This window comes from Drosophila willistoni (genome assembly GCF_018902025.1).
Source record: "Drosophila willistoni isolate 14030-0811.24 chromosome 2L unlocalized genomic scaffold, UCI_dwil_1.1 Seg168, whole genome shotgun sequence".
Taxonomy (NCBI): Eukaryota; Metazoa; Arthropoda; class Insecta; order Diptera; family Drosophilidae; genus Drosophila; species Drosophila willistoni.
The window spans coordinates 4,217,385-4,230,406 of record NW_025814047.1 but is presented as its reverse complement, the minus strand read 5'-3'; the positions used below and the strand labels follow the sequence as shown (position 1 = coordinate 4,230,406).

Sequence of the window (13,022 nt, the reverse complement as noted above, 5' to 3'; positions counted from 1 at the left end):
TGACTTTTGAATTTTTGAGTGCAAGTCACAGTTACTTAACTAACCATCATCTCTAATACAAAGAAAGAACAATTTGTTGTATGAAAATTTATTTATATTCGTGGTTAAATTGAAAGCCAAACAGCACAAAGTCATTGCCATTTGTTATTGTTTTGCTTGTATCACGCGTTTGTGGTGGGAAATCGATCCCAAAATAAGAATAATTCAAAATGAATGGCGAGTTAAAGAAATTGTCGGAGGAGTCGCTGCTGCAGCCGCCTGAAAAGGTATTTGACATTATGTACAAATTGGGCGAGGGCAGCTATGGTTCCGTCTATAAAGCTGTGCATAAGGAAAGCAGTTCCATTGTGGCAATTAAGCTGGTGCCGGTGGAGTCTGACTTGCACGAGATCATCAAGGAGATCTCAATTATGCAACAATGTGATTCTCCCTATGTGGTCCGATACTATGGATCCTACTTCAAGCAATATGATTTATGGATATGCATGGAATATTGTGGTGCCGGCAGTGTATCCGATATAATGCGTCTGCGCAAAAAGACTCTAACGGAGGACGAAATAGCCACCATTATGTCTGATACCCTCAAGGGTTTGGTATATCTTCATCTGCGTCGCAAGATTCATCGTGATATTAAGGCAGCGAACATACTCCTCAACACGGAGGGATATGCCAAATTGGCCGACTTTGGTGTCGCCGGCCAGCTAACGGATACAATGGCCAAAAGAAACACTGTGATTGGAACACCCTTCTGGATGGCCCCGGAGGTCATCGAGGAAATTGGTTACGATTGTGTGGCAGATATTTGGTCACTGGGCATTACGGCTCTAGAAATGGCCGAGGGCAAGCCACCCTATGGTGATATACATCCAATGCGTGCTATATTTATGATACCACAGAAGCCACCACCATCGTTCCGGGAGCCAGATAGATGGAGTACAGAGTTTATTGATTTTGTTAGTAAATGTCTGGTAAAGGATCCGGACGAGAGGGCAACGGCCACAGACCTCCTGCAGCATGAATTCATTCGCAATGCCAAGCATCGCAGTATATTGAAACCTATGCTAGAGGAAACTTGTTCCATACGGGAGCAGCAAAGAGCTAATCGAGCCGCTGACATGGCTATGGTCATGAGTCAGGCCAAAAGTCTGGCCTGCCAAGATCCCAGCATGATGCTGCCCGAGCAGGAGGAGGAAACGGAATTCGGTGGCACAGTTAAAACCTTCATTGACGACCCGGGGACATTGGTGCCCGAGAAATTTGGCAACTATCAGCAGTCATCTGCATCGGATGCAACTATGATAGCACATACCGAACAGGATACTGATGAGGGCACACTAGGACCGGGGGGTCTAGGGCGTAAGGCTGGTGCTCTTGCGGCCGTACCATCGGCTCCATCTCCTGCTTCAGGTGAAGTGGCAGCTGTCGACTCTGGTACTATGGTTGAATTGGAATCCAATTTGGGTAAGCAAAATTAGGAAAAAAAAATCCAAAGTAAAACCAAAATTATATGCATTTTCTTTGGCTTACAGGCACAATGGTTATCAATTCGGATTCCGATGATTCTACAACGGCGAAACGAAGTGACGACCAAAAGCCACGATATCGTTATCGTCCACAGTTCTTGGATCATTTTGAACGCAAAAATGTCGGTGATAAATCAACAGAGTATTCTCCAGCTGCTGCCGAACAGCAGCAACAGCAACAACAACAACAGCAACAACAACAACAACAGCAGCAGCAGCAGCAAGAGGAAATGAACCAGCATTTGGCAAGTGGAGCAAACGATGCCAATAATTGGGAACATAACATGGAATTACAATTTCAACAAATCTCTGCCATAAATCAATATGGATTGCAGCAACATCAGCAACAACAACAGCAACAGCACATGGTTATGGCATATCCGTTAATAAACGAACAGATAAATCCAGCTCCACCACCACCCGCATATCAGAATCAGCATTTACACACACAATCCCATGCCTATGTTGAGGGTGAATTCGAGTTCCTCAAATTTCTCACCTTTGACGATCTAAATCAGCGTCTCAGTCACATAGATCATGAAATGGAATTGGAAATCGAACAGCTCAATAAGAAATATAATGCCAAGCGACAGCCCATTGTCGATGCAATGAATGCAAAACGCAAACGCCAACAAAATATCAATAATAATCTAATTAAGATATAAAACTAACTATAAAAAAAAAGTAACAAATCAAATTAGATCTATCTCAACACCCTTAATCCCCCCAAGAAACCACAAAACGCTAGAAGTGAAACGATAAAAACGAAAAGCTTTAATGTAAAATGCATTGAATGATGAAAAACGAAGCAGGAAATGTAAAAGTTGTTTTTTACACAAAACAAAAAACAGAAGATTTAGCCGTCTTATATATATACATACAAAACAAAAAAAAACAAATAATATTCTAAAATGCACGACCATCGTTTCTTCCCTATAATCCCAATGATAATAATCCATCTATATATATATATATATATATTCTTTATGTTATTATATATAGTAAAGCGTTTACAGTATGTTAATACAGTATCTGCTCGATAAATTTTATATTATATTACTTGGCCGCCGTTTTGTATTATCTAATCCACTGCCTAGATTTTGGCCAGTTCCCGGACAACTCGGGGTTTCCTTGTTGATATTTGAATATCGAATATTATTGATGGCAATATACGTATATATATATATAGAAACAAAAAATGACTGAGAAAAACAAAAAAATTGGTAATAACAATTGAAGTGAAACTTTTTAATTAATAACATGTAGAATTCGGTTGAGCCATCTTAATCAAAGTTTTTTTTTAGAATTAACCTTTTTTTATGTTCTTCCACAATCTCCTTTTTTTAATTCCTTAATAAAGCACAAAACTACTCTGAGAAATAGAAAAAACAAAGTCAAGCAATATATACACAAATATATATATTTATATACATAGAAAGAAGATAAATTATATATTTGATGCATTGCAAATCCATATTTTTGGAAAGTTTATTTATCATAGATAACACACACACACACACATATGCAAACACATACACAACACATATAAATATATGCCTAGTAATTTTAGAAATTATACATAATTTACATAATAAATATATATATACAAAAATTTGTATGTAACCTTATAATTAGAAAAACGTATCAAAAAAGTCAGTTGCACATATTATTTGGAATTGATATAGGACTAAAAAAAATGTTGTGCCAATTTCCCTACTGATTTTCAGTTGAGTTAAGTTCCATATCATGTAGTTGTGCTCGCAAATCTTCTGGTAAACTATGCTCATTCAATGCACTGGGATCCTCGCCATCAATCACAATCTCCTCTGGATCGGGTGCACGTGGTAGAAACTCTTCATTTGGATAAAGTTCTTTAAAAATGCGATGAGCCTCAGATATAGCTGCATCATAATCTATTTCATAAATCGGTCCACTAGTGCAATGTATAGAAAGTGGCAGTGCGTTGGCCTCGACAGATTGAGGCGAATAAAGCGTAAAATGGGAACTGAAAACAATTTGGGAAATATTTTGAAAGATTTGAGATGTAAATGGTGCCAAGTCAGCAATGGGATCTTCGCTTTGAGCGGGTGTGGTTATGTGGAAGATATCTGAAAATGATTCGTTTAAATAAATATGCAAAAAAATATAGCAAAATCCTTAGTTTCTTACATAATCCCTCTGGACATGCACCAGAATAGTGTGAGAGTTGAATAACAATAGCTTCGCGAGTTCCTCCATCGGCCAGCAGACGCAACAGATTAACACCACCGCCTCCTTTATTTATTTCTTCATTTCCCAGTGGGCTACACGATATAAACAATCCTCGAGAGATGTTTGGACGCATTGGCGTCACTGGATTAATGGGTACTTGGCCAGGTCCCGAGACCAAATGTTTGGCACGCAGAGTCTTTCCCTCACAGCTAACCAAAAGTTCTTGTGATTGACTGTCCATGCTAACAGCGTCCACAGAGCGTTTAAGGCAATAGATTCCACCGAAAACCGCACAAAGACGACAGAAGCATTGCGGCAATTCACCACAACCGTACATGGGAAACAGAAAAGGTGTATTGCCATACCGACCCAGGCTACTTAGGAATCGTTGTGTACGTTGCATGCCCTCCTCGAATGTGGAATTTGGACCACACATGGCAATCGACTGCATCACACATGAGGCAATCTTCTCGGTTACACGTTGCGCTTGCAGATACTCGACAAACGAGCGTCCTCGGAACGCCAAAGAGTCTTCATTGCACTTGTCCTCGCCATAGTCATTGCAAGCCATTAGGAATTTCATTAGCAATCGTTTCTCCACCATTGTAAGGATTTTAGTATTGAAGACATCACTTCGTGAACAAGGCACAGATAAAATTTCTCCATTGTTATTCATGCAGACATGATCTACGGCACGAAACTCTGCATAACGACAAATATTTGATCGGATCAGCAATTGAACGAGTTCTCCTGCGGCATATAGAACACGGGGGCAGAGATCGAGATTAAAACGTCGTGACTTGGCCAGTATGGCTTCGCGCGTCCAGACTGCGGGCGCATCGGTATCCCAATCAACTGCAGCTACATTATGCCAAGTATAGCTACCATTTCGCAAAGCAGAACTTTCGCTTACTTCCTTCTCCAATAGCGAACACAGGGCATCCAAACTAAAGGATCCCCAAGAGTCACCACCATAGTATTCATTTTTATCCAGATGCAGCACAGTCTTTCCAATGCGACTTGCAGCAGCGGCTATACAGGATTCAGTGAAGCCTTTCAAAAGAATTAGAAATCAATCAATATTTAGGTACTATGACTCATCGAGCTACTATTTGTCGTAACGCCCATGGTGTATGGACTAGACTGATCATCTCACCTGTGCCCATCACCACCAAGTCGAATGCTTCCGGCAATTCATCCGACATGTTTCTAAATAATTCCAATTGTTGTTAATTCTTTCAAATAGAAATTCGTAAATTCATTTGTGTTACAGTGACACTACTTGTTTAGCGATGTGCAATAATATATCGAAATAACAGCTGTTAAGTAATGAAATATATCGATAAATTTAGTGGCAACCTGTGGCATACACACAAACTTGAATGACATAAAACAAAGAATTTCATTTATTATGATTATTCGTCGAATAAAACATTAAATTAAAATTACAATCTTTGTAACAATGTGGCTAATTTTGAACTCGATAATTCATAACTTGGGCTATTATCGATAAATTAAAGCTCTCAATTTGGACTCTCACAATTTTGGCTCCCCCAACTTGTTGCTGCTATAGCAACGCAAAAAATTGTAAACAAAACCCTGAAGATAATGAAAATGTAGAATGAGAAAAATAACATATTGCAAGGATAACTCGCTGACTCCATAGTTGGAAAAAATGTCGTTCGAGAAGATACTCTATAAATATGATGATCCCCATGGAATTGGCGATGTTTACTTTATTTGGCAAAAAGGAGCAGGAGCCTTACTGGCTACCACTGGAACCGACGGATCCGTCGTATTGTATAATCGTCAGGGTCAAATGGTCCAGCGCCTTATACTTGCCGGGTAGGCTAATTCCCAACTAATCCAATTAATCCCCAAGTTCACATGTTTTTTTAAATTTCAGCCTTTGCTCAGGATTTGCATGGGACAACGATGGAGAATTGTTGGGCATCATTACCAGTGGATCACCAAATATAACCCTATGGGATTATGGGACACAACAAAAGCTGACTGTAGAGTCCGGTCTGCGAGATCCTTTGACCTGCATTTTGTGGTCGAAGCAAGATCAGCTACTAGCAGTGGGCACTGGCCGTGGTAATTTGGCCATTTATAATCATCGCAGTGGCAAAAGGACACCTGTGCTTGGGAAGCACAGCAAGCGCATTACTTGTGGTGCCTGGTCAGCTCAAAATCTTTTAGCTCTCGGTTCAGATGATAAGAGTTTTTCGCTAAGCAACGAAGATGGAGATACTGTGCGGGTTGTCCAATTGCGAGATGTTCCAACCGATATATACTTCGCCGAGATGGCCAGTGATGAACGGATTTCTGGTGATAATGCGATTAGCATGATAATAGGAAAACGTACATTGTTCTTGTACTATTTGCCGGAGCCGGAGAATCCCACTGAGCTTGGTTTTCAGAGTCGTTATGGTTCACTGCTGCAGCACAAGTGGTTCGGCGATGGTTACATATTGCTAGGTTTTTCCAATGGACACGTGGTGGCCATTTCTACGCATCCAAAGGATGTGGGCCAAGAACTGTGGCAGGTCAAGAATCACAAAGACACGTTGACCGGCTTAGCCTATTGCCCATCATTGGATATAGTGGCATCCTGTGGGGACGATAAGTATGTAGTGTAAATAATAAGATTATAGAACGTTTTTAAAATAATTAATTTCCAAAATCTCAGCATAAAAGTTCATTCGATTACAAATCTTCAAGAAACAGAACGGATAATTACGGTACCAGATCATGCAAATGTACAAATGATTGACTGGTCACCAGATGGACAACTCCTCGCAGTGACCACAAGCGGAGGAACGGTCTATACTTATGTAACCAAGCTACCACATATGTTTGCTGTGTTCGCACCTCGAATTGTGATGCTCAGCAGTCTGGCCGAAGTCTCCATATACATATATTCGCCAGATAAGGCGAGATCTATACCCTTTCGCCTGCCCCTGGAAGGAGAACCCACCTTTCTAGCTGTCGGCCCATATAATCTTGCAGCTGGTATCGATAAACATGTCTGGTTTTATGATCTGGGTAAAAGTCTTGGCGAGGAGCCACGTCCCTTGAGTGAACGAGACATGCCCTCAAATATAAGCAGCATGCACTTGAATGCCGATTATTGTGCAGCTTTATGTGCACCCCAATTGATCCTTCAAGCAATTGCAACAGATAATCCGAATTGCAAGGATAAGCTACTCGCCACTTTTCCAAGTGCCTTACCCACCATTCCAAACGATGCGGTGATAACTTGCTTTGCCCTTACCCAAGAGCTGCTTATCTTTGCCACTGATGTAGGAGTCCATGAATTTTTTCTTCTATCATTTAATTTATTTATGTATCATTTTTCTTTATAGATTGGCCATCTAATCTTTTTTTCATTGGAAAAGTGGGATAGTTGCACTATCTTTAGGCATAGCATGGGCATTCGGCAGCTCTTCACCGACATTGAAGGAACCAAAACCATTTTCATAGATGATCACGCTCAAGGATACATTTTTCTTCCAGCCATGGAGGAGGCGTTGCTCATTCCAGATATGTCAAAGCAGTGCTTGGGCTGTCTCTGGGATCTCACCCAGCCGAATGTATTTATTAGTTTTGATGCGAAAATTGTGACAACTCATGTCTTTGCCCGTCACTCGGTACATGGAATGCACACACGAAAGGTGGGCGAGTCCAAACTTAATCCAGCTCAATTACCCATATTGTTGTGTGCCGGCGAAATGGCTCTTCACATCGATGGCGGGCAGTATGCCACACAATCGCTCACCACACATGTAATTAATCCGAGCAACAGTCAGTCAGAGAATCTTCAATTGTACCTAAGACTAAAGAAATATGACGAGGCCTATAAACTTTGTGAACAGATGAATCAGTCCAGTGCTTGGAGAGAGTTTGGCGAACAGGCCATCACCGATTTGGAGCCAGAAATTGGTAGGATCATCAAAAAACATCTTAAATTTAATTCTTATTGATTTCTTTTTGTAGCCATTCGTGCCTATAGACAACTGGGGGATGCAGCCATGGTTAATGCTTTGGATGAGCTTCGCTATATTGAGGATCTAGCCATGCTTAGTGGCTGTTGCTGTATGCTTTTATCCCAATTTGAGCAGGCCAAGGATTACCTTCTAAAGGGAGTCTACACAAAAGCCGCCTTAGAGTTATGTCGTGATCTTTTGCAATGGGATCAAGCATTGCTCTTGGCCTATAAACATGAACCACAAGAAGTTCCCTACATAGCAAGAGAATATGCCCAGCAATTGGAGTTCACGTAAGACAATCTGGCTTGGTTTTTATTCATAATTATAACTGAAGCTGATGTACCCTCTAGAGGAAACTATGCAGACGCTTTGTATAACTACGAGAAGGGCTACAAGGAAGACTTAATCAACAATGATGAAGGGTTGAAGCCAACATTATTGCAAAAGAGCCCAGGGTACGAGGAGCATGTGCGTCTCTGCAAAATGGGCATTGCAAGGACATCTATACGAACAGGAGATTTTCGACGTGGTGTAAGATTAAATGCCTTTCATTATATATATCAGAATCCTATTAATACCATTCCCTCTTATACACACACAGATACAATATGCTGTGGAGCTGCAGGATAAGCAATTACTTTACGATTGTGCTGAGCTCCTGGCAACTGTTGGCCACATTACTGAAGCAGCCGGACTGTACGAACGTGGCGGTTACTTTGATGAGGCATGTGGCCATTATATTGCCTTAAAAATGTGGAATAAGGCAAACACGGTCCTCTCGAAAGTAAAAAGTAGTAAATTACATGCAGCCTATGCCAAGGCCAAGGAATCGGATGGCCATTTTGAAGAGGCCATTCGAAGCTATAAAATTGCTGGTGACTTGGATGCCTGTGTTAGAATATATCTGGAGCATTTATGCGATCCGCATGCAGCTTCTGAGATTGTACTAGAATCTCGTTCGGTGGATTCAGCCAAATTGTTGGCCAAGTTCTATCAGAAAATTGGTGACATTGAGCAAGCGTTGCAATTTCTCATAATTTGCGGATGCGTTGAAGAAGCCTTCGCCTTGGCTCAGCGTCACAACAAACTACGTCGTCATGGCGAGCTTCTGGAACGCTTGGAGAATGTGAAATCTGCTGATTATTTGGCCTTGGCTCACTACTTTGAAAGTGAGAAATATACATTGCTGGCGGGAAAGTATTATTTCTTGGCCAGAGATTTTACAAAGGCATTGAGGTTCCTGCTTAAAGCCTCGGCATTTAGCAATGAAGAGGAGCAGGCTTTGTCGCTGGCTATAGATTGTGTGGCCACCTCTAACAACGAGCAGTTGGCATCACAATTAATTGAATTTCTGCTTGGGGAACTTGATGGAGCACCCAAGGATCCGCGTTATCTATTCCGTTTGTATATGGCACGCAAACACTATAAGGATGCAGCCAAGACGGCCGTAATTATTGCCAATCAAGAGCAATTAGCAGGCAACTATAAATCAGCCAGAGATTTACTCTACTCTATGTATCAAGAATTACGTCGTAATAATCTTTCGGTGACGGCTGAAATGCGTCATAATTTAATATTACTCCATCGTTATACATTGGTTCGCATCCATGTCAAGTTGGGCAATCATCTGCTAGCCGCTAAGCTGTTAGTCCAAGTGGCCACTTGCATTTCTCAGTTTCCCGAACGTAAGAACTCTCTAAAAAGCAAATTGGTATGATTTCCTCTAATTTTATTATTCTCTTAGATATCATTCCCATTCTAACGTCCACGGTTATTGAATGCCATCGAGCAGGTCTCAAGAAGTCTGCCTTTGTCTTTGCCTCAATGCTAATGCGTCCAGATTATCGCAATCAATTGGATACAAGATATGTAAAGAAAATCGAATCAATTGTCCGCAAGGCTCCAAAGGGTATCAAAAATCTACGCGATGAGATCGATGACGAGACAATGGAGTGTCCCATTTGCGATGCTAATTTGGCCAACATGGAGGTTACTTGCTATAGCTGCAAAACCACTTTGCCCATCTGCATAGCCACAGGTCAACATATTATTAAGCAACAAATGACTTCATGTCCGCTTTGCGATTTTCTCTGCTTTCGTTCCGAGATGGAAAAGTAAGTTTAATCCATATATTTCCTTTAGACATTTTTTTAACTATTTCTCTTGCAGTATACTCTCGGAAAATGGCGAATGTCCAATGTGTAGTGAGCGGGTGGAACCAGAGCAACTTCTCGATGTGGAGGATATACGTCCGTACATCTTAGCTGCATCCTAAGTTCAATGATTTATCTAGTTAAGGCACAGCAATTTCAACACCAAAAAAAAAAAAGTAATTTTAAGGTAGAACGCACTAACATGCACTAATTAGAAAAAAATATTCTGCTTATCAAAAGAATATAACATTTTTCTATGGAAATGGTCACAATTTACCTTACAATTATGCACCCAAATGCTTCATCAAAAAATAAAAGACTTTTAGGTAAAAAATATTGAGCAATGTTTTAACAAATTAAAAATCAATTTCAGTTTTTAAATTAAAAGAAACCGTTACTTTTGAAATAAGAAAAAAGCAATCAGCTGACAAGTTTTCTAATCTAGTTCACTTTGTCTGTGAATCAGTTCGATAACCGATAGAGTAATCGAAAAGAAAACGATAGTTGCCTGGCAATATTAATCAACAAATATCATTCACACTTAAACAAAGCTCAAATGTCGGAATTGATTAGTAAATCAGATTTTATAAGGGCCAATGTGTCCAATTCGAACAACGATGCGGTGGCCTTTGAGATGAAGTTTGCCAAGGACCTGAAAGTGTCCCAACTCAAGGTATGCATATCCTTTTGCAACTCCCGCTGCCGCTGCAAATTTCACGACAGATGTTCTCATAGTTTTTGTTTTTGTTTGTGACTCACAGAACAAATTGGAGATACTAACCGGCGGTTCAGCTGCAACCATGAGAGTGGAATTATATGAAGGAAAGAATCGGCTGGCAACATTGGATAATGACGATGCGCAGCTTGGATTCTACATCAATTCCGATGGATTGCGCCTGCATGTGATCGATAGTTTCCTTACCTTAAGCTTTGATAATAACACAGTGGAGAAATTCGAACTTACTAATGATCAGTATGAGCAGAGAAAAGATTCTGTGCGTTATTATCTTAAACAGAATCGCCTAGGCAAATTCAATGAGGAGGAGATGCGTCAAATGGAGGAGAAACGCCGCGAGCATGCGGATGAATTGCAACGACGAGCCGAGCTTTGCGTGGTTAATGCACGCTGCGAGGTCTCAGTGCCGGGAAATCCACGACGTCGTGGCACAATCAGATACAATGGCAGCCTGGATGGCAAATCTGGAATCTTTATTGGTGTTGAGTACGATGAACCATTGGGCAAGAATAATGGAAGGTAATGGGCACAAATTCAGTTAATCATTTTGAATATTAACATTTTTTTCTTCTTGTAGTGTTAACGGCAAAGTATATTTCAAATGTGGTCCCAACTATGGAGGATTTGTCTCACCATTGTCAGTCGAAGTGGGTGATTTTCCTTCAGAAGATGTTAATCTTGATGATGAGCTTTAGATCTTTTTTGAGTTAATTCCCACATTGCATTTATTTGGCACAGCACAAAAGAAAAACTCGTTTTCCCTAAATGCGAATAACAAAATTTTATCATGTAGTTATGCCATTTTTATTTATTAATTAAAACATCTATGTATGTATATCAGATATTCTTACAACATGTTTTTTTTTTTCAACTTTCCATACTTTTTTGTGTGTGTTTATCGTATTTCTGATTTATAGATAATTTATAATGAATAATAATGGTGTTTTAAATAATGCTCCGTTTATTTTTTTTAAATTAACCTTTGGCGTTTAGTCTCTCTCTTCAATCTGTTGACGCCAAAAAACTCATTTATCAGTTTACAATCTAACGTGGAAAATCCATTTTTTATGTCACAAATATGCTAAAATAAATTAAACTTTGCGTGCAAATGAATATATGTATTTTGATAGCAAATAAGAAATATATTTAAAAAAAAAATCGCGCGCACTACTTACAATAGTTTTCTTTTTTTTACTGTCATTGGGTTTATTTGGGTATCGGTTTATTGATATATATATATATAGTACTTCTTATTGTGTGTCTGTGTGGTGTTGTTGTTGTTGTAATGAGCGATGTACCTGTATATATATATATATAGAATTGTACCATGTCTGTGTACCCATCATAGCTAGAACTAACTTGTTTATATTTTTTTGTTTTGTTTTATAAAGTTTCATTAGTTGTTCGTTTAACATTGAATATAAAATGGTGAAAACTCTTGATATTAGCAATAGCAATAAAAATTATAGCACACATATTCTCAAATCTGCATGATATAACTTCAAGTGTTTATTATCATTATATGTAGATATACAATATAGGTATTTAAAGACAGATTTTGTTTTTTTTTTTCTTGTTTTTTTTTCATTAACAACCACAAACCTGTTGAATCAGCTAGGATCAATGATCGTCTTTTAGTTCTCAAATTGAGATCAGTGTGTAATTTGTTTGTGTTTTTGTGGGAGAGAATCGAAATGGATTTTTCATGCAACAACTGATCCAAGATTTTCTTGGGTTTCTGTTTTTCTATTGATATATAATAACTATTCATGCATAGCGACGACTCCATCTATATGTATATATATGTAGGTCTGGGAACAACTGATACAAAACACATAGAGTTTTGTGTACAAATTACAAAAGGATACATTTTGGTTTGGCATATTACTAGAATTGTTTGGTGTTTGTTTTTGGGTTTCTTTCTCTCTGATTTGTCTGACAATTGAGAGTTGATTCCAAATATATTGAAGCTCCTTTACTGAAGCTCACATTGTATCTGCCTCTTCTCCATCCAATCCGTGTATGCTTCTAAATGCGCATGTTTTCTTGTTTCATATTATTATATTTATCATCATCCTTCAAAAATTGAATCAATGATAAGCTTGGGGTTTTTTTTTTTGTTTATCTTGTTTCATTTACAAAACAAGCGCAAAAAACAAAAGGAAACAACAGAAAAAAAAAAACAATTTCACTGGATAAATGCAGTTTATAGAGCATTGATTTGTTTCCGTTATATATTTATTATTATTATTATTTCTTATTATCGTTATTATTATTAAATGAATTTGAATTTCGTGTGTTTAAAGGTTTTTTTTTTTCTTGCATTCCAAAATCATCTCTGCCAATATACTGACTGAATGAACAAACCTGGGGTTCGATCTTTTAGGGCAGTATATATAGCAGGGAT

General features: G+C 39.0%; 4 protein-coding genes across 4 annotated transcripts; 3 read left to right on the top strand and 1 right to left on the bottom strand.

Moving 5' to 3' along the window:
- Positions 1-37: 37 nt before the first annotated feature.
- On the top strand, positions 38-2,931 carry LOC6640692 (serine/threonine-protein kinase hippo). The gene is made up of 2 exons (XM_002063784.4): positions 38-1,461; positions 1,530-2,931. The coding sequence occupies exons 1-2, from the start codon at positions 210-212 to the stop codon at positions 2,186-2,188; spliced, it is 1,911 nt and encodes a 636-aa protein (XP_002063820.1). The 5' UTR covers positions 38-209; the 3' UTR covers positions 2,189-2,931.
- Positions 2,932-2,970: 39 nt separating this feature from the next.
- On the bottom strand, positions 2,971-5,037 carry LOC6640691 (rab proteins geranylgeranyltransferase component A). Its single transcript, XM_002063783.4, has 3 exons — positions 4,891-5,037; positions 3,693-4,787; positions 2,971-3,631 (listed from the first exon to the last, which is right to left on the bottom strand). The coding sequence occupies exons 1-3, from the start codon at positions 4,937-4,939 to the stop codon at positions 3,237-3,239; spliced, it is 1,539 nt and encodes a 512-aa protein (XP_002063819.1). The 5' UTR covers positions 4,940-5,037; the 3' UTR covers positions 2,971-3,236.
- A 68-nt stretch (positions 5,038-5,105) lies between these two features.
- LOC6640690 (WD repeat-containing protein 19) lies at positions 5,106-10,215 on the top strand. The gene is made up of 9 exons (XM_002063782.4): positions 5,106-5,579; positions 5,641-6,363; positions 6,427-7,039; positions 7,103-7,679; positions 7,734-8,016; positions 8,077-8,257; positions 8,328-9,411; positions 9,471-9,840; positions 9,896-10,215. The coding sequence occupies exons 1-9, from the start codon at positions 5,410-5,412 to the stop codon at positions 9,999-10,001; spliced, it is 4,107 nt and encodes a 1,368-aa protein (XP_002063818.1). The 5' UTR covers positions 5,106-5,409; the 3' UTR covers positions 10,002-10,215.
- A 170-nt stretch (positions 10,216-10,385) lies between these two features.
- On the top strand, positions 10,386-11,570 carry LOC6640842 (tubulin-folding cofactor B). Its single transcript, XM_002063781.4, has 3 exons — positions 10,386-10,552; positions 10,641-11,134; positions 11,193-11,570. The coding sequence occupies exons 1-3, from the start codon at positions 10,436-10,438 to the stop codon at positions 11,308-11,310; spliced, it is 729 nt and encodes a 242-aa protein (XP_002063817.1). The 5' UTR covers positions 10,386-10,435; the 3' UTR covers positions 11,311-11,570.
- Positions 11,571-13,022: the final 1,452 nt, after the last annotated feature.

Excerpts from the sequence above, each read along its gene's own strand:
- LOC6640691 (XM_002063783.4), bottom strand. The coding sequence starts at position 4,939 with ATGTCGGATGAATTGCCGGAAGCATTCGACTTGGTGGTGATGGGCACA. Across the intron at positions 4,788-4,890 it reads CTTGGTGGTGATGGGCACAG|GCTTCACTGAATCCTGTATA; the intron begins GTGAGATGATCA and ends TTCTTTTGAAAG. Across the intron at positions 3,632-3,692 it reads TGCATGTCCAGAGGGATTAT|ATATCTTCCACATAACCACA; the intron begins GTAAGAAACTAA and ends AATCATTTTCAG.
- LOC6640692 (XM_002063784.4), top strand. The coding sequence starts at position 210 with ATGAATGGCGAGTTAAAGAAATTGTCGGAGGAGTCGCTGCTGCAGCCG. Across the intron at positions 1,462-1,529 it reads TGAATTGGAATCCAATTTGG|GCACAATGGTTATCAATTCG; the intron begins GTAAGCAAAATT and ends TTTGGCTTACAG.
- LOC6640842 (XM_002063781.4), top strand. The coding sequence starts at position 10,436 with ATGTCGGAATTGATTAGTAAATCAGATTTTATAAGGGCCAATGTGTCC. Across the intron at positions 10,553-10,640 it reads TGAAAGTGTCCCAACTCAAG|AACAAATTGGAGATACTAAC; the intron begins GTATGCATATCC and ends TGTGACTCACAG. Across the intron at positions 11,135-11,192 it reads TTGGGCAAGAATAATGGAAG|TGTTAACGGCAAAGTATATT; the intron begins GTAATGGGCACA and ends TTCTTCTTGTAG.
- LOC6640690 (XM_002063782.4), top strand. The coding sequence starts at position 5,410 with ATGTCGTTCGAGAAGATACTCTATAAATATGATGATCCCCATGGAATT. Across the intron at positions 7,040-7,102 it reads TGCTTATCTTTGCCACTGAT|ATTGGCCATCTAATCTTTTT; the intron begins GTAGGAGTCCAT and ends TTTTCTTTATAG. Across the intron at positions 9,841-9,895 it reads TTTCGTTCCGAGATGGAAAA|TATACTCTCGGAAAATGGCG; the intron begins GTAAGTTTAATC and ends TTTCTCTTGCAG.